The following is a 21,019-nucleotide window of genomic DNA, read 5'->3' as shown; positions in this document are numbered from 1 at the left end:
TTTTTGCCACCTGTGCCAGCTTTTTGGAAACATGTCGCAGGCATCAAATTCCAAATGAGCTAATATTTGCAAAAAAACATAACAAAGTTTACCAGTTCGGATGTTTTGTATCTTGTCTTTGCAGTCTATTCAATTGAATATAAGTTGAAAAGGATTTGCAAATTCTGTTTTTATTTACCACTGCTTTTGGGGTTTGTCGGTTAAGGCTCATGGAAGTGATGGATTAGATCAGGGGTGCCCATTACGTCGATCGCGAGCTACCAGTCGACCGCGGGGGGTGTGTCAGTCGATCTCCAGCCAGGCTTTTAAAAAAAATAGACCTAAAAATGAGTGATCATCAATCTTCACCAAGACGTCACTTAAATGACATTCACGGTACCGGAGGGTCTTGTGAGATGACGCTGGCTGCTGCAAGATCATTATTATGAAAATATGACCGAGAGGAAGGCGAGAAACACTTTTTATTTCAACAGACTCTCGCGCCGTACCTTCCGTCAAAACTCTAAAGGCCGACTGCACATTTCCTATCTTCACAATAAAAGCCCTGCTTCATGCCGCCTGCGCTAACTAAATACAGAGTCTCGGAAAACTGGCGTGCACAAGCGATCCCTCAGAAAGCTGGCGTGCACAAGTGATGATTTAGTTAGCGCAGGCGGCATGAAGCAGGGCTTTTATTGTGAAGATAGGAAATGTGCAGTCGGCCTTTAGAGTTTTGACGGAAGGGACGGCGCGAAAGTCTGTTGAAATAAAAAGTGTTTCTCGCCTTCCTCTCTGTCATTTTTTCATAATAATGAACTGGCAGCAGCCAGCGTCATCTCACAAGACCCTCGGGTGCCGTGAATGTCAATCAAGCAAGCTACGGAATTTGCCGCCAATGTTTTTCTTGTAAAGTGTATGGAAGCTGGATGAATTAGATGCCAAAAACCGACCACTTTCATGTGGTATTGTACAGAAAGGACCACTTTTTTTCTCCTCCATTTGAAAATGTGGGCGTTATCCTCATTACTGTCTGATTCCAATCAATGCAAGTCATCAGAATCAGGTAATACACCAATTTATATGCTTGTATTATCATTAAACACATTTAACTTGTTTACAAAAATGTCTCTTTCATAAATAAATAAATATAAATGATATATATATAAATGAGGTAGATCCCCTCGAGTTGGTCAATTGAAAAGTAGCTCGCCTGCAGAAAAAGTGTGGGCACCCCTGGATTAGATCATCTGGGATTGGTTTTCTGGGGTTAGTCGTGAGAGTGGGTTAAATCGGGTGAGTGTCAGACGGAAAGCGTGAGGTTTGGCATCCCCGTGCTGGAAGTCCACAGTAGCAGCCCTGCAGCTATGAATGAGATTCCTGCAGCGAGAGAGAAGAACGTGTCCCAGCTCGGCCAGCATTCACACACCACGCCAACTTCCAGCGTTGCAGGTGAATGTAAGTGGGGATAATTGTGCAAGAACACACTTCTAGGCTAGTATTTGTTAGCCAGCGGGGGAGGCAAGAACACACTTGTCCACCTGAGGAATGAAGCTGCAGGCCCAGACCTGCCCTGAGAGGAGAGGACAGTGGTGAGGAGGCACATAGTCACAAAGGTTCTTTGGGTCCTCCGGGAAGAGGCAGCAGGCGGGTAAGTGCAGAAGAAGAGGTGAAAGCTGTGGAAATAATGTGTGTCGAGCTGATGGGACTGCGTGTTGAGATGTTTGCGAGAACATGGAATGAAAGCTGCTTCCTTTTTTCTTGTGTGACGTTACTTGTTGAAGGCTGTGGTCCATGAGAGTGTTTTGAAGGCATTGAACTAACTGTCTGACATCATGTATGGTCCACAAACTTAACAATGCATACTGTCTTACATCATGTATGGTCCACAAACTAACAATGCATACTGTCTGACATCATGTATGGTCCACAAACTTAACAATGCATACTGTCTGACATCATGTATGGTCCACAAACTAACACTGCATACTGTCTTACATCATGTATGGTCCACAAACTTAACACTGCATACTGTCTTACATCATGTATGGTCCACAAACTAACACTGCATACTGTCTTACATCATGTATGGTCCACAAACTAACACTGCATACTGTCTTACTAAATAAACATTATACGCTAAATAGCAAACCTAACCAAACATTTTACACTAAATAGCTAGCTAACCAAACATTATACGCTACATAGCAAACTAACCAACCATTATATGCTACATAGCAAACTAACCAACCATTATATGCTACATGGCAAACTAACCAACCATGTTATGCTACATAGCAAACTAGCCAACTATTATATGCTACATAGCAAACTAACCAACTATTATACACTACATAGCAAACTAACCAACCATTATACGCTACATAGCAAACTAACCAACTATTATACACTACATAGCAAACTAACCAACCATTATACGCTACATAGCAAACTAACTAACCATTATATGCTACATAGCAAACGAACCAACATTATACGCTACATAGCAAACTAGCCAAGCATTATACTCTGCATAACAAATTAACTGAGCATTATCCGCTACATAGCAGACTAACTAACCATTATATGCTACATAGCAAACTAACCAAGCATTATACTCTGCATAACAAATTAACTGAGCATTATCCGCTACATAGCAAACTAACTAACCATTATTCGATACATAGCAAAATAACCAACCATTATATGCTACATAGCAAACTAACTAACCATTATACGCTACATAGCAAAATAACCAACCATTATATGCTACATAGCAAAATAACCAACCATTATATGCTACATAGCAAACTAACCAACCATTATATGCTACATAGCAAACTAACCAACCATTATACGCTACATAGCAAAATAACCAACCATTATATGCTACATAGCAAACTAACCAACCATTATACGCTACATAGCAAACTAGCCAAACATTATACGCTGCATAGCAAAATAACCAACCATTATATGCTACGTAGCAAAATAACCAACCATTATATGCTACATAGCAAACTAACCAAACATTATACGCTACATAGCAAACTAACCAACCATTATACGCTACATAGCAAACTAACCAACCATTATATGCTACATAGCAAACTAACCAACCATTATATGCTACATAGCAAACCAACCAACCATTATATGCTACATAGCAAACTAACCAACCATTATATGCTACATAGCAAACTAACCAAACATTATACGCTACATAGCAAACTAACCAACCATTATATGCTACATAGCAAACCAACCAACCATTATACGCTACATAGCAAACTAACCAACCATTATACGCTACATAACAAGTTAACTAAACATCATACACTAACATCAAACCTAACCAAGCATTATACGCTACATGGCAAACCTACCCAAACATTATACACTGCATAGCAAACTAACCAAACAATTTACGCTACACATCAAGCTAACCAAACATTATACGCCACAGGACAAACCTAACCAAATATTATACACTACATCGCAAACTAACCAAACATTTTATGCTACATAGTGAGCTAACAAATCATTATAGGCTACATAGCAAGCTAACCAACCATTATACGCTACATAGCAAACTAACCAAGCATCATCCGCTACATAGCAAACTAACCAACCATTATCCGCTACATAGCAAACTAACCAACCTTCTGATCAAAAGCATCGATAACTTGTTTATAGAAGTCTTCCTTATCTTTCTTCAGTTTTAAAAGTCTCTCTGTCTCGATGGAGATCTTCTTTTATTACCTCCTGCTTCGATTGAAAGTCCAGTTTAGAAAACGGTTTTATTTTAGATATGTAATCCTCCATGTTAAAAGTGCAAGCGAGAGGAAAAAATAACTGATCGCTGTTCACTCTTGCTGCTTGTTGTCACTTCTTCTGCAGCCGAGTAGTCGCAAGAAGGATCACTAGCGCCCTCTACCACCAGGAGGCGGGAGTCATTTAATGACTTATATTTGACACACGCAGCTATGGTATATTAATAAAACATAGCTGCTTACTTTTCTTTTTAGCATATTCAATAGCTTGGACCTTAAATCCTACTGAATAGCTCTTAATCTTCTTCCCTTTATGCGATTTCAAATTATTGAAATCAACCTCCTCCATTTTGAAAATGATGACAGGTGAAGTGTCACTCATGACGTGACGAGTTTGACCCGGCGGAAATTCTTTGAATATGATAATTATTTTGCAAAACGAGTTTGACCCGGCGGAATTTCTAGACATGCGCTAATAAAAATAATATTTTGCGAAAGGAGTTTGACCCGGCAGTAATTCTAGACAGGTGCATACTATACAGTGGGGCCAAAAAGTATTTAGTCAGCTACCGATTGTGCAAGTTCTCCCACTTAAAATGATGACAGAGGTCTGTAATTTTCATCATAGGTACACTTCAACTGTGAGAGACAGAATGTGAAAAAAAAAATCCAGGAATTCACATTGTAGGAATTTTAAAAAATTTATTTGTAAATTATGGTGGAAAATAAGTATTTGGTCAACCATTGAAAGGAGGTTTTGGCTCAAAATCTCATTCATTCTTTCCTTAACACGGATCAATCGTCCAGTCCCCTTAGCAGGAAAAACAGCCCCAAAGCATGATGTTTCCACCCCCATGCTTCACAGTAGATATGGTGTTCTTGGGATGCAACTCAGTATTCTTCTTCCTCCAAACACGACGAGTTGAGTTTATACCAAAATGGATACATGGATGATACAGCAGAGGATTGGGAGAATGTCATGTGGTCAGATGAAACCAAAATAGAACTTTTTGGTATAAACTCAACTTGTCGTGTTTGGAGGAAGAAGAATACTGAGTTGCATCCCAAGAACACCATACCTACTGTGAAGCATGGGGGTGGAAACATCATGCTTTGGGGCTGTTTTTCTGCTAAGAGGACAGGACGATTGATCCGTGTTAAGGAAAGAATGAATGGGGCCATGTATCGTGAGATTTGGAGCCCAAACCTCCTTCTTATTTTCCACCATAATTTACAAATAAATTCTTTAAAATTCCTACAATGTGAATTCCTGGATTATTTTTTCACATTCTGCCTCTCACAGTTGAAGTGTACCTACGATGAAAATTACAGACCTCGGTCATCATTTTAAGTGGGAGAATTTGCACATGCAATCAGTGGCTGACTAAATACTTTTTGGCCCCACTGTATGTTCGCCGGCAATTCAAGGAAATACGGTATGTTTTAACTTCGAAAGTGTACACATGGGACCAAATGGACCAAACACTGTCAGAGTCACAAACCGTGTAAGGCAGGGGTGTCAAACTCAAATACAGAGTGGGCCAAAAAGTAAAACTGAACAAAGCCGCGGGCCAAGGTTGAACAAATTAACATTTTAATAGGGACCCAAACAAGTTTTGCATATAACATTGAACAAGCAAGGCTTATATAACTTTATAGTGACATGCAAAATTGAGTTTCAAATAATAATAATAATTAAAGCTGCAAGCAGCGTTGGTCGGGTCCGCCTTTGGCCGCTGCCAAGCCCTGGTCTAAGTCACACCTACATAAAGGTCTTTGTTTCATGTCTGTACGACATTCCTAACAGAAGTTACAAGCAGTTTTGTCGAAACGACAAACGCACTGGGAGGAGTTGACGTTTGAAAAAGGTGACAGCTTTTTACAAAACTTTTATTTTGAAGGGGTAATTTTTAACTTCCTGTTGATTTTAACTGAAAGATGCCAATTATCAAAATGTAGGTCTAAGTGATTCCTACATTAAGGTTTTTGTGTCATGTCTGTCCGACATTCCTACCAGAAGTTACAAGCAGTTTTATCTGTTTCCTCTTCCTAGGAGCAGTTTTTTCTGTGTTTTATTCAAAAATTGCAATAGAGCGCAATTTTGAGTTTTAAGGTTTGGTTTTTTCACCAGTTCGCAATTTTTGCCAGTCCTGATGTGTGTGCCAAGTTTGGTGAGTTTTGAAGCATTTTAAGGGGTTCAAATTGCAGCTCAAAGAGGCAAGAAGAGCATTTTTTGCGAAAATTTTGCTTTGAATGAGTTTTTGCAAAATTTCTGTTGATTTTGGGTATAGAAGTTTCTTATTGGAAATGTAGGTCTAAGTTAGACCTACATAGAGGTTTTTGTTTCATGTCTCTACGATATTCTTAACGGAAGTTACAAGCAGTCTGTTTTTTTTTTTCCTAGGGGGCGCTAGCGCGCAATTTTCATTTTTGGGGTTTGGTTGCTTAATATGTTGGGAAGGGACACCGTACCGACGTGTGTGTCAAATTTGGTGAGTCTTGAAGCATGTTAAGGGGGTCAAAGTACCGCGCGTAGGTGCGGAATAAACAATAATAATAATAATAATAATAACAAAACACAGCAGATTCCTGTGGAGTCCTTTGCCATAGGCAGGGCGGACCCTAATAATAATAATTAAAAAATATCAATGGCATATCAAATAAAATTTAAATAAAAATTGAATGTCTCTTTTCTATTTGCAGCCTTCTGAGGCAAATATCAAAATATATTGTAGCGTGCCGAAAGAGTTAGTGCTGCAAGGGATCCTGGGTATTTGTTCTGTTTATGTTATGTTACAGTCCAGATGTTCTACCGAAATGTGTTTGTCATTCTTGTTTGGTGTGACTTCAGTGTGGCGCATATTTGTAACAGTGTTGAAGGTTGTTTATACGGCCACCTTCAGTGTGACCTGTATGGCCGTTGACCAAGTATGCCTTGCATTCACTTATATGTGTCTAATATTATGCGAGTGGGCCTACACGCTATTTGTATGGAGGAAATGCGGACGTGACGAGAAGTTGTAGAGAATGCTAAAGGCAGTGTCTTTAAGGCACGCCATCAATATTGTTGTCCGGGTGGGAAATCGGGACAATGCTTGCCCCAGGAGATTTTCGGGAGGGGCACTGAACTTCGGGAGGGGTGGCAAGTGTGAGATATTGCCTCAAGGGCCAAATGAAATTACACGTCGGGCCAGAGTTTGGCACCCATGGTGTAAGGGTCACTTTAGACCACCCTAAAGGAACCAACAGAGTCCCTGGAATTCACTTTGAGGACCACTGTTGAACAGTATTCAATCAAACGGGGGCCAAGCACTGGGCACTGGAGTTGAAGACATCCGTCTTGATGTATAAATCAACGTTAGAAAAGGGCCAAAAAGTTTTTGAAGGCATCACGAAAAGCTCACTCTAGTCATTTTGTGAAACTTGGCAGCTTTGACTCTACATTACAAAGCAAATTACATCTCTTGTCAAAACAAACAAACGCATCCAAGTCTTTTGACTTGCAGCGGTGCAATGCAGGACCTATCGAGTCAGCGGGAACAGGAAAAGGGTGTGTACACCTAATGGACTGCAGTAGTGTACCAGCTGCACACCTAATGCACTACAGTACTACTCTAGTGGTGCACTTACTGCACGGTAATGATGGATGAGCACTCGGGATGTAATAATAAGCAGGGGCGTCCATGATAACAAAAGCTGTATGTACCTTTCAGCATTAATAGTGCCTTTACAGATGCTTAAGTTACCCATGCCTTGGCCACTAATACACCCCCATACCATCACACCTGCTGACTTTTACACTTTCACCCTAGAACAGGGGTAGGGAACCTATGGCTCTAGAGCAGGGGTCGGGAACCTTTTTGGCTGAGAGAGCCAAGAATCCAAATATTTTAAAATGTATTTCCGTAAGAGCCATATCATTTTTTTTCCCCAACACTGAACACAACTAAACATGTGCATCTTTAAGTAAGACCAACATTTCTAGAGTATAATATGTCTCGTATTCTTTGTAATAACGTTGATATTTTGAAGCTAACTGTGGAGGGGGCGTGGCCTGCGGGCCTGCAGCGAAGCGGGGTGTGCCAGGACGGGCCTCGAAATCAGCGACAGGTGCGTAGATGGCCCACCTGGGCCTTGTTATCTAATCACCTGTCGCTCTTGTTATTAGCAGCAGCCGGGAGGAGAGACGGGGTTGGGGCTGGAGCCAGAGCGTGAGCGAGAACTTATTGAGCTGAGAGACTTATTGAAAAATAAAAAAATATCGTAACCCTGAAACAGGCTTTTATGTCGGTGCTTGGTGGTCTGAAGAACCCCCAGGAGGGCAAGCCCTAAAAAAACAATAATGAATAAATCATGCAATTTCTTGAACAAGTGCGGTAGAAAAAGGATGGATGGATTCAATATTAATATTTTGAAAGTTATTTTTAACACTTTGATTACAAGTGGAATTAGTCATTACTTATTGTGTTAAGCAGTGTTAGCTCAGATTTATCCAAGAGCCAGATGCAGTCATCAAAAGAGCCTCATCTGGCTCTAGAGCCATAGGTTCCCTACCCCTGCTCTTGAGCCAGTTTTGGCTCTTTTGATGACTGCATCCGGCTCTTGGATAAATCCGAGCTGACACTGCTTGACACTGTAAGTAATGAATACTTCCGCTTCTAATCAGTGTTAAAAGTAACGTTCAAAATATAAAACATTCTCGTGCATTTTAATCCATCCATCCGTTTTCTACCGCACCTGTTCAAGAAGTTGCATTAATGGTAAAAAGTTGCTCATTTATTATTGATTAGTGTGGGGCTTGCCCTCCTGGGGTTTCTTCAGACCACCAAGCACCGACATGAGAGCCCGTTTCAGGGTTACGATATTGTTTTATTTTTTCAATAAGTCTCTCAGTCTTGTCTTTTTCTCTTTCGTTCTCGCTTGCACTCTGGCTCCAGCCCCAACCCCGTCTCTCCTCCTGGCTGCTGCTTATAACATAGCGACAGGTGATTAGATAACAAGGCCCAGGTGGGCCGTCTACGCACCTGTCGCTGATTTCGAGGCCGGTCCTGGCACACTCCGCTTCGCTGCAGGCTCGCAGGCCACACCCCCTCCACAGTTAGCTTCAGAATAACAATGTTATTATAGAGAATAACAGACTTATTATACTCTATAAATGTTGGTTTTACTTAAAAATGTACGTGATTAGTTGTGTTCAGTGTAAAAAAAACTATTATATGGCTCTTATGGAAATGCCTTTTAAAATATTTGGCTTCTTGGCTCTCCCAGCCAAAAAGGTTCCCGACCCCTGCACTAGAACAATCCGGATGGTTCTTTTCCTGTTTGGTCCGGAGGACACGACGTCCACAGTTTCCAAAATTTTTTAAAATGTGGACCCGTCAGACCACAGAATTTTTTTTTTATTTGCATCAGTCCGTCTTGGATGAGCTCAGGCCCAGCAAAGAGTTTCTGGGTGTTGTTGATAAATGTCTTTGGCTTTGCATAGTAGAGTTTTAACTTGCAGTCACAGATGTAGCGACCAACTGTAGTTACTGACAGTGGTTTTCTGCAGTGTTCCTGAGCTCATGTGTTGATATCCTTTACACACTGATGTAGCTTTGTGATGCAGTACCGCCTGAGGAATCCAAGGTGCGTAATATCATGGCTTATGTGCAGTGATTTTTCCAGATTGTCTGAGACCTTTTGATGATATTACGGAGCGTGGATGGTGAAATCCTTGAATTCTTTGCAATAGCTTGTTGGGAAATGTTGTTCTTAAACAATTTGCTCAGGCATTTGTTGACAAAGTGGTGACCCTCGCCCCCGTCCTTGTTTGTGAATGAGTGAGCATTTCGTGGAAGCTGCTTTTATAGCCAATCATGGCACCCACCTGTTCCCAATTAGCCTGCACACCTGTGGGCTGTTCCAAATACCAGCTTCCTCACTCTTTTTTTGCCACTTGTGCCAGCTTTTTTGAGCTTTGTGTCTCTCCTTCCTCATCATGGATAATGTGATGGACTTCCTTCCTCCCTCCCAGGTCTGCGTGTGTGTAGATGTGCGACAGCGGTGTGTGTGAGGACAAGCCCCCGGCCCCCCCTGTCAGAATGAGCAGCCAAGGAGGAGGAGCCAAGGACCCCCAGTCCACCAATCACAACTCTCGACCACTGCCCTCCGTCCCCGAAGAAAAGAAGCCCAGAAACAAAATCATCTCCATGTTCGCCTCGGAGAAAGGTCACACACACACACTCTCAAACACACACACACACACTTTTTTATCACATATAACAACGTAAAATATGTCACATACCACAAACAAAAGGGGTGTCCAAAGTGTGGCCCGCGGGTTATTTTTTAACGGCCCCAAGGCACATTTTAAGAATACAATTGAAAAAAATTAAAAACATAAAAAGTGGTGAAATGTAAGAAGACATTTTTGGCAATGCTTATATTTTTATAACACAAAGCTGCCATGCAGGCTGTTTCTTTCTTTAAAAAATAATAATGAATCAAAATCTATGTCATTTTGAATTATTGACCTATTCAAGGCTCCGATTACGTCACATAATATTTTGTGGGGAAAATGTTGCATATTTTGTGTTTTGCCATATTAAAAAAACTGAGCTGTTTTTTTTTTTTAAGACGGGCCTAAAACAAAAAAAAACATAAACAACAATAAAACAAATAATTGACGGATATATCTGAAGTTGTATTCGAGATTATTGTGCTAAAAGTACACGGTAAAAATATATATATATATATAATTTGTTTTTTAACACTTTCCAGGGGCGTCAAACTCAAATACAGAGTGGGCCAAAATTTTAAACGGAACAAAGCCGCCGGCAAAGGTTGAACAAATCAACATTTTAATAAGGACCCAAACAAGATTTGCATTAAATATTGAACAAGCAAGGATTATATAACTTTAGTGACATGCAAAATCCAGTTTCAAATAATAATTGAAAAAATATCAATGGCATATCAAATAAAATTTAAATACAAATGTAATGCCTTTTTTTCTAATTGCAATCTTCTGAGGTAAATATCGTTTTTTTTCCACAGGCTAATAATACATTTGAAAATGAAATAACAATAATGAATGAACCAAACATTCAAGCTTTGAAGTAGCAAGAGAAAATGCGTGAATTAAATTATTGGTCAGTTTGCTGGAAGTTTCCCGAAAGAGTTAGTGCTGCAAGGGGGTTCTGAGTATTTGTTCTGTTGTGTTACGGTGCGGATGTTCACCCGACATGTGTTTGTCATTCTTGTTTGGTGTGGGTTCACAGTGTGGCGCAAAGTTGTTAATACGGCCACCCTCAGTGTGACCTGCATGGCTGTTGACCAAGTATGCATTGCATTCACTTGTGTTTGTGTGTGTGTGTGTGTTTGTAAAAGCCACAAATATTATGTGACACACTGTTAGTATGGAGGAAAAGCGGACGTGACGACAGGTTGTAGAGAACGTAAAAGGCAGTGCCTTAAATGCACGCCCCCAATATTGTTGTCCAGGTGGATTTCGGTAGAAATTCGGGAGAATGGTTGCCCCGGGAGATTTTCGGGAGGGGCACTGGACTTCGGGGGTCTACCGGGAAAATTAGGAGGGTTGGCAAGTATTAGCTCTAATGCTAAACTGATATTGCCTCAAGGGCCAAATTAAATTACACGGCGGGCAAGATTTGGCCCGCGGGCCAGAGTTTGACACCCATGCTTTAATAAGTAGGACACTTTTGGATCCCCAATTATTTTAGTGTGATTTGTTTTTAAGTGTCATTGCTCAAAACATAACAATGAATCAAAATCCAAAATTAAGGCTTCAATTGTCATATAATCTCAAATAGTCAACCTAAAAAAAAGTTATTGGGTGAAAATATTGCATATTTTGTGTTTTTTCCATTTTTTTCCTAATGTTGATCTAGATCATGGGTGTCAAACTCTGGCCCGCGGGCCAAATCTGGCCCTTGAGGCAATATCAATTTAGCATTAGAGCTGGCGTGCTGCTGTAACACCGCTAATACTCATACTTGCCAACCCTCCTAATTTTCCCGGTAGACTCCCGAAGTTCAGTGCCCCTTCCGAAAATCTCCCGGGGCAACCATTCTCCCGAATTTCTACCGATTTCCACCCGGACAACTACATTGGGGGCGTGCATTTAAGGCACTGCCTTTAGCGTTCTCTACAACCTGTCGTCACGTTCGCTTTTCCTCCATACATAATATTTGTGGCTTTTACACACACACACAAGTGAATGCAAGGCATACTTGGTCAACAGTCATACAGGTCACACTGAGGGTGGCCGTATAAACAACTTTAGCACTTTTTACAAATATGCGCCACACTCTGAACCCACACCAAACAAGAATGACGAACACATTTCGGGTGAACATCTGCGCCATAACACAACAGAACAAATACCCAGACCCCCTTGCAGCACTAACTCTCCCGGGAAGATTCCAGCAAACTGACCAATAATTAACGTTTTATTCATGCATTTTGGGGCGGCATAGCTCGGTTGGTAGAGCGGCCGTGCCAGCAACTTGAGGGTTGCAGGTTCGATTCCCGCTTCCGCCATCCTAGTCACTGCCGTTGTGTCCTTGGGCAAGGCACTTTACCCACCTGCTCCCAGTGCCACCCACACTGGTTTAAATGTAACTTAGATATTGGGTTTCACTATGTAAAGCGCTTTGAGTCACTCGAGAAAAGCGCTATATAAATATACTTCACTTCATTTTCTCTTGCCACTTCAAAGCTTGAATGTTTGGTTCATTCATTATTGTTATTTTATTTTCAAATTTATTATTAGCCTGTGGAAAAATGTTGATATTTACCTCAGAAAATTGCAAATAGAAAAAAAGGCATAACATGTTTATTTAGATTTTTTTTGATATGCCATTGATTTTTTAAAAATTAATATTATTATTATTATTATTTGAAACTGGATTGTGCTTGTCACTAAAGTTATATAAGCCTTGCTTGTTCAATATTTAATGCAAAACTTGTTTGGGTCTCTATTAAAAGGTTAATTTGTTCAATCTTGGCCCGCGGCTTTGTTCCGTTTAAAATTTTGGCCCACTCTGTATTTGAGTTTGACACCCCTGGTTTAGATATTTAAAACTTGAATAATAATACTGAATAGTGACACATTTTCTTTGGGCCAAAACCCTTTAGGGTCCCTGGGATCATAACTGAGTGGAGGCCTAAATGTATATTTTTTTATAAATATATTTTATTGTTTTTTAAAATAAAAATTACGAAAATGGCCCCCGCTTGCTTTGATTTTTCAGTGTGCGGCCCTCAGTGGAAACATTTTGGACACCTCTGACATACAACAATGTAATAGATGTCATATATCACATACAACAATGTAATAGATGTCATATATCACATACAACAATGTAATAGATGTCATATATCACATACAACAATGTAATAGATGTCATATATCACATACAACATTATGTGATCGTTATATTGTTGTACTTTATGTGATGTATTGACATCTATTACATTGTTGTATGTGATATATGACATCTATTACGTTGTTGTATGTGATATATGACATCTATTACATTGTTGTATGTGATATATGACATCTATTACATTGTTGTATGTGATATATGACATCTATTACATTGTTGTATGTGATATATGACATCTATTACATTGTTGTATGTGATATATGACATCTATTACATTGTTGTATGTGATATGACATCTATTACATTGTTGTATGTGATATATGACGACTATTACATTGTTGTATGTGATATATGACATCTATTACATTGTTGTATGTGATATATGACATCTATTACATTGTTGTATGTGATATATGACATCTATTACATTGTTGTATGTGATATATGACATCTATTACATTGTTGTATGTGATATATGACATCTATTACATTGTTGTATGTGATATATGACGACTATTACATTGTTGTATGTGATATATGACATCTATTACATTGTTGTATGTGATATATGACATCTATTACATTGTTGTATGTGATATATGACATCTATTACATTGTTGTATGTGATATATGACATCTATTACATTGTTGTATGTGATATATGACATCTATTACATTGTTGTATGTGATATATGACATCTATTACATTGTTGTATGTGATATATGACGACTATGACATTGTTGTATGTGATATATGACATCTATTACATTGTTGTATGTGATATATGACATCTATTACATTGTTGTATGTGATATATGACATCTATTACATTGTTGTATGTGATATATGACATCTATTACATTGTTGTATGTGATATATGACATCCATTACATTGTTGTATGTGTTATATGACATCTATTACATTGTTGTATGTGATATATGACGACTATTGCATTGTTGTATGTGACATATGACATCTATTACATTGTTGTATGTGATATATGACATCTATTACATTGTTGTATGTGATATATGACATCTATTGCATTGTTGTATGTGATATATGACATCTATTGCATTGTTGTATGTGATATATGACATCTATTACATTGTTGTATGTGATATATGACATCTATTACATTGTTGTATGTGATATATGACATCTATTACATTGTTGTATGTGATATATGACGACTATTACATTGTTGTATGTGATATATAACGACTATTACATTGTTGTATGTGATATATGACATCTATTACATTGTTGTATGTGATATATGACATCTATTACATTGTTGTATGTGATATATGACATCTATTACATTGTTGTCTGTGATATATGACATCTATTACATTGTTGTATGTGATATATGACATCTATTACATTGTTGTCTGTGATATATGACATCTATTACATCATTTTTGCAAAAGAGGGGACCTCTAATAAGTAAGACGGTCTTGCAGGAGGCAGGAAGAAGGACCGGGACAAGGACAGGCCAGAGATCTCCTCCCCGTCAGACTTTGAGCACACCATCCACGTGGGCTTTGACGCCGTCACCGGGGAGTTCACCGTGAGGAATAAATAGTTTCTTCTAAGTCTTCCTGCTCTCTTTTTTGCGCCATGCGGCTCAGGCCTTCTCTAAGCTCCGCCCCCGCGAAGGACGTATGAAGCGTCTGAGCTTTCCTTCCGCCGGCTTCCATGCTGAAAGGCTCAAGGAGCAGACTTTGAGCATAAGTGTGTGTGATCAGGGGATGCCGGAGCAGTGGGCCCGCCTCCTCCAGACCTCCAACATCAGCAAATCGGAGCAGAAGCAGAATCCGCAGGCGGTGCTCGACATCCTGAAGTTCTACGACTCCACCAGCGGGAAGCAGAAGTACCTCAGCATCTCCGCCTCAGGTGGGTTTACCTCAGCGAGTCCCCGCTTCGGGTGTCTGCAAGTCCCGCCTCACCCCTTCGCCTCGTCTCCTTTTCAGATAAAGATTCCCAGTCGGTGAGTCGCCCAACCCGTGTCCTGCGCTCTCATTGGTCCGCTTTCAAACCCGCTTGTCAACCTGCTGCAGCTGGACAAGAAGAGCGCCAACACCTCGTCGCCGGGGAGGAAAGACGGCGACGACGATGACGACGACGCCCCGCCGCCAGTCGTGGCGCCCAGGCCGGAACACACCAAATCAGTGAGTTGTCATAAGATTGTGTCTCACAAGCCCCGTTTCCATATGAGTTGGGAAATTGTGTTGGATGTAAATATAAACAGAATACAATCATTTTCAACCCATATTCAGTTGAATATGCTACAAAGACAACATATTAGATCAGGGGTCCTTTTTGGCTGAGAGAGCCAAGAAGCCAAATATTTTAAAATGTATTTCCGTAAGAGCCGTAAAAAATTTTTTTTAACCCTGAACACAATTAAAGGCGTGCATTTTTAAGTAAGACTAACATTTCTAGACTATAATAGGTTTCTTATTGTTTATAATAACATTGTTATTCTGAAGCTAACTGTGGAGGGGGGCGTGGCCTGCGGGCCTGCAGCGAAGCGGGGTGTTGCCAGGACCGGCCTCGAAATCAGCGACGGGTGCGTAGACGGCCCACGTGGGCCTTGTTACCTAATCTTACAACGTTCTGGTATGCCTACCCTTGCGTTAGTGGAAAAGCGGCAAGACAGAGACGTTAGCAGTGTTGTGTTTTTTGCATCTAAAATGACTCTTAAAACGTTCTGGGATGCCTACCCTTGCGTTAGTGGAAAAGCGGCAAGACAGAGACGTTGCCAGTGTTGTGTTTTTTGCATCTAAAATGGCCCTTAAAACGTTCTGGGATGCGTTAGTGGAAAAGCAGCAAGACAGAGACGTTGCCAGTGTTGTGTTTTTTGCATCTAAAATGGCTCTTACAACGGCCTGGGATGCCTACCCTTGCGTTAGTGGAAAAGCGGCAAGACAGAGACGTTAGCAGTGTTGTGTTTTTTGCATCTAAAATGGCTCTTACAGCGTTCTGGGATGCCTACCCTTGCGTTAGTGGAAAAGCGGCAAGACAGAGACGTTGCCAGTGCTGTGTTTTTTGCATCTAAAATGGCTCTTACAACGGCCTGGGATGCCTACCCTTGCGTTAGTGGAAAAGCGGCAAGACAGAGACGTTAGCAGTGTTGTGTTTTTTGCATCTAAAATGGCTCTTAAAACGTTCTGGGATGCCTACCCTTGCGTTAGTGGAAAAGCGGCAAGACAGAGACGTTGCCAGTGTTGTGTTTTTTGCATCTAAAATGGCTCTTAAAACGTTCTGGGATGCCTACCCTTGCGTTAGTGGAAAAGCGGAAAGACAGAGACTTTAGCAGTGTTGTGTTTTTTGCATCTAAAATGGCTCTTACAACGTTCTGGGATGCCTACCCTTGCGTTAGTTGAAAAGCGGCAAGACAGAGACGTTGCCATTGTTGTTTTTTGCATCTAAAATGGCTCTTACAACGTTCTGGGATGCCTACCCTTGCGTTAGTGGAAAAGCGGCAAGACAGCGACGTTGCCAGTGTTGTGTTTTTTGCATCTAAAATGGCTCTCACAGCCTTCTGGGATGCCTACCCTTGCGTTAGTGGAAAAGTGGCAAGACAGAGACGTTGCCAGTGTTGTGTTTTTTGTATCTAAAATGGCTCTTACAACGTTCTGGGATGCCTACCCTTGCGTTAGTGGAAAAGCGGCAAGACAGAAACGTTAGCAGTGTTGTGTTTTTTGCATCTAAAATGGCTCTTACAACGTTCTGGGATGCCTACCCTTGCGTTAGTGGAAAAGCGGCAAGACAGAGACGTTGCCAGTGTTGTGTTTTTTGCATCTAAAATGGCTCTTACAACGTTCTGGGATGCCTACCCTTGCGTTAGTGGAAAAGCGGCAAGACAGAGACGTTGCCAGTGTGGTGTTTTTTGCATCTAAAATGGCTCTTACAACGTTCTGGGATGCCTACCCTTGCGTTAGTGGAAAAGCGGCAAGACAGAGACGTTAGCAGTGTTGTGTTTTTTGCATCTAAAATGGCTCTCCAAGCACTCCAAGAACTTCAGTGTGATTTGACTTTTGATCCCTCAGGTGGTACTGCGTCAAAAACCGACATCGGTGTGTAAAGGATATCACCACATTTGCTCAGGAACACTTATTAAAACCACCGTCAGTAACTACAGTTGGTCGCTACATCTGTAAGTGCAAATTAAAACTCTATAATGCAAAGCGAGAGCCATTTATCAACAACACCCAAAAACACCGTCAACTTTGCTGGGCCGGAGCTCATCTAAGATGGACTGGTGCAAAGTGGAAAAGTGTTCTGTGGCCTGACGAGTCCACATTTCAAATTATATTTGGAAACTGTGGGCGTGGTGTCCTCTGGAACAAAGAGGAAAATAACCATCCGGATTGTTATAGGTCAAAAGTTCAAAAGCCAGCATATATGATGGAATGGGGGTGTATGGGTAACTTACACATCTGTGAAGGCACCATTAATGCTGAATGGTCCATACAGGTTTTGGAGCAACATATGTTGTCATCCAAGCAACGTTATCATGGACGCCCCTGCTTATTTCAGCAAAACAATGCCAAGCCACGTGTTACAACAGCGTGGCTTCGTAGTAAAAGAGTGCGGGTATTTTCCTGGCCCGCCTGCAGTCCAGACCTGTCTCCCATCAAAAATGTGTGGCGCATTACGAAGCGTAAAATACGACAACAAGATCCCGGACTTTTGAAGGACTGAAGCTCTACATAAAACAAGAATGGGAAACAATTCCACTTTCAAAGCTTCAACAATTAGTTTCCTCAGTTCCCAAATGTTTATTGAGTGTTGTTAAAAGAAAAGGTGATGTAACACAGTGGTGAACATGCCCTTTCCCAACTACTTTGGCACGTGTTGCAGCCATGAAATTCTAAGTTAATTATTATTTGCAAAATAAATAAAAGTTTATGAGTTTGAACATCAAATATGTTGTCTTTGTAGCATATTCAACTGAATATGGGTTGAAAAGGATTTGCAAATCATTGTATTCTGTTTATATTTACATCAAACACAATTTCCCAACTCATATGGAAACAGGGTTTGTAGTTGTAGATTGGGTCTTACTTTAGTAGTAGTACTAGTGCAAAGTAGTTGTTATAAGATTTTGTCTTACTTTAGTAGTAGTACTAGTGCAAAGTAGTTGTTATAAGAGTGTGTCTTACTTTAGTAGTAGTATTAGAGCGAAGTAGTTGTTATAAGATTGTGTCTTACTTTAGTAGTAGTACTAGTGCAAAGTAGTTGTTATAAGATTGTCTTATTTTAGTAGTAGTACTAGTGCAAAGTAGTTGTTATAAGAGTGTGTCTTACTTTAGTAGTAGTATTAGAGCAAAGTAGTTGTTATAAGATTGTGTCTTACTTTAGTAGTAGTACTAGTGCAAAGTAGTTGTTATAAGATTGTGTCTTATTTTAGTAGTAGTATTAGAGCAAAGTAATTGTCATAAGATTGTGTCTTATTTTAGTAGTAGTACTAGTGCAAAGTAGTTGTTATTAGATTGTGTCTTATTTTAGTAGTAGTACTAGTGCAAAGTAGTTGTTATAAGATTGTCTTATTTTAGTAGTAGTACTAGTGCAAAGTAGTTGTTATAAGAGTGTGTCTTACTTTAGTAGTAGTATTAGAGCAAAGTAGTTGTTATAAGATTGTGTCTTACTTTAGTAGTAGTACTAGTGCAAAGTAGTTGTTATAAGATTGTCTTATTTTAGTAGTAGTACTAGTGCAAAGTAGTTGTTATAAGAGTGTGTCTTACTTTAGTAGTAGTATTAGTGCAAAGGAGTTGTTATAAGAGTGTGTCTTACTTTAGTAGTAGTACTAGTGCAAAGTAGTTGTTATAAGATTGTCTTATTTTAGTAGTAGTATTAGAGCAAAGTAATTGTCATAAGATTGTGTCTTATTTTAGTAGTAGTACTAGTGCAAAGTAGTTGTTATAAGATTGTGTCTTATTTTAGTAGTAGTATTAGAGCAAAGTAATTGTCATAAGATTGTGTCTTATTTTAGTAGTAGTACTAGTGCAAAGTAGTTGTTATTAGATTGTGTCTTATTTTAGTAGTAGTACTAGTGCAAAGTAGTTGTTATAAGATTGTGTCTTACTTTAGTAGTAGTACTAGTGCAAAGTAGTTGTTATAAGATTGTCTTATTTTAGTAGTAGTACTAGTGCAAAGTAGTTGTTATAAGAGTGTGTCTTACTTTAGTAGTAGTATTAGAGCGAAGTAGTTGTTATAAGATTGTGTCTTACTTTAGTAGTAGTACTAGTGCAAAGTAGTTGTTATAAGATTGTCTTATTTTAGTAGTAGTACTAGTGCAAAGTAGTTGTTATAAGAGTGTGTCTTACTTTAGTAGTAGTATTAGTGCAAAGGAGTTGTTATAAGAGTGTGTCTTACTTTAGTAGTAGTACTAGTGCAAAGTAGTTGTTATAAGATTGTGTCTTATTTTAGTAGTAGTATTAGAGCAAAGTAATTGTCATAAGATTGTGTCTTATTTTAGTAGTAGTACTAGTGCAAAGTAGTTGTTATTAGATTGTGTCTTATTTTAGTAGTAGTACTAGTGCAAAGTAGTTGTTATAAGATTGTCTTATTTTAGTAGTAGTACTAGTGCAAAGTAGTTGTTATAAGAGTGTGTCTTACTTTAGTAGTAGTATTAGAGCAAAGTAGTTGTTATAAGATTGTGTCTTACTTTAGTAGTAGTACTAGTGCAAAGTAGTTGTTATAAGAGTGTGTCTTACTTTAGTAGTAGTATTAGAGCAAAGTAATTGTCATAAGATTGTGTCTTATTTTAGTAGTAGTACTAGTGCAAAGTAGTTGTTATAAGAGTGTGTCTTACTTTAGTAGTAGTATTAGAGCAAAGTAGTTGTTATAAGATTGTCTTATTTTAGTAGTAGTACTAGTGCAAAGTAGTTGTTATAAGAGTGTGTCTTACTTTAGTAGTAGTATTAGTGCAAAGGAGTTGTTATAAGAGTGTGTCTTACTTTAGTAGTAGTACTAGTGCAAAGTAGTTGTTATAAGATTGTGTCTTATTTTAGTAGTAGTATTAGAGCAAAGTAATTGTCATAAGATTGTGTCTTATTTTAGTAGTAGTACTAGTGCAAAGTAGTTGTTATTAGATTGTGTCTTATTTTAGTAGTAGTATTAGAGCAAAGTAGTTGTTATAAGAGTGTGTCTTACTTTAGTGGTAGTACTAGTGCAAAGGAGTGTTTGTATTTGAAGTTTTTTTTTGTGTATCAACAAGAAATAATATTTTGTACATATATATATTTTAATAATAAAGGTGAGTACATTGTTTGTAGGCCTTTTAACAGGACAAAAGAACAATATTTGGTAAGTTAAATTAATATTAATCATGTGATTCCTCCCTGCCAATTAGCCAAAATTATTAGTTATAATCATGAAAAATGCATTTGTACAAAAACAATATTATAAAAAAAAAATGCCGTCCAAAAATTGTCATTGAATATATTTTAATTTATATTTCTTATATATTGATATAATGATTTATTTACAATAATGGAAACTTATTTTTTCACCATTTTAAATACCGTATTTTCCGGATTATAAATCGCTTCGGAGTATAAATCGCACCGGCCGAAAAGGCATTATAAAGAAGGAAAAAAACAAATATCAGTCACATTTTGGGGGGAAATTTGTTTGATAAAATCCAACACAATGTTGAAATGATCAGTTTTCATAGATACGGAACTAGTAGCAGGTCGCATCATTTTTTTTCACAATGCACTTCTGCCATGACCCGCCCCTGCTGAATTTTTATTGGTTGACGTGTGTGTGTTTATGTGTGTGTGTGTGTGTGTGTGTGTGTGTGTGTGTGTTGCTGATACACGCCTCGTCTCTTACATGAAGGAGATAAATAATAATACCG

The 21,019-nt window shown here is 39.1% G+C and overlaps 1 protein-coding gene across 3 annotated transcripts in view; it reads left to right on the top strand.

The window, feature by feature from the left end:
* Positions 1-21,019, top strand: part of LOC133549053 (serine/threonine-protein kinase PAK 2-like) — a 77,990-nt gene that overhangs the window by 29,640 nt on the left and 27,331 nt on the right. For 2 of the 3 annotated variants that reach the window (XM_061894141.1, XM_061894139.1), the window contains exons 2-6: positions 9,766-9,959; positions 14,610-14,716; positions 14,895-15,042; positions 15,120-15,136; positions 15,207-15,317. In XM_061894141.1, coding sequence (XP_061750125.1) covers positions 9,782-9,959; positions 14,610-14,716; positions 14,895-15,042; positions 15,120-15,136; positions 15,207-15,317 — 561 coding nt within the window. In that variant the 5' untranslated portion in view covers positions 9,766-9,781. Of the gene's footprint in view, positions 1-1,469; positions 1,628-9,765; positions 9,960-14,609; positions 14,717-14,894; positions 15,043-15,119; positions 15,137-15,206; positions 15,318-21,019 lie in introns of those variants that run through there. The other variant, XM_061894138.1, reaches the window with a different exon arrangement.

Source organism: Nerophis ophidion, linkage group LG03 (assembly GCF_033978795.1).
Source record: "Nerophis ophidion isolate RoL-2023_Sa linkage group LG03, RoL_Noph_v1.0, whole genome shotgun sequence".
NCBI classification, from domain to species: Eukaryota; Metazoa; Chordata; class Actinopteri; order Syngnathiformes; family Syngnathidae; genus Nerophis; species Nerophis ophidion.
This window is presented reverse-complemented; position numbering and strand designations above follow the sequence as displayed.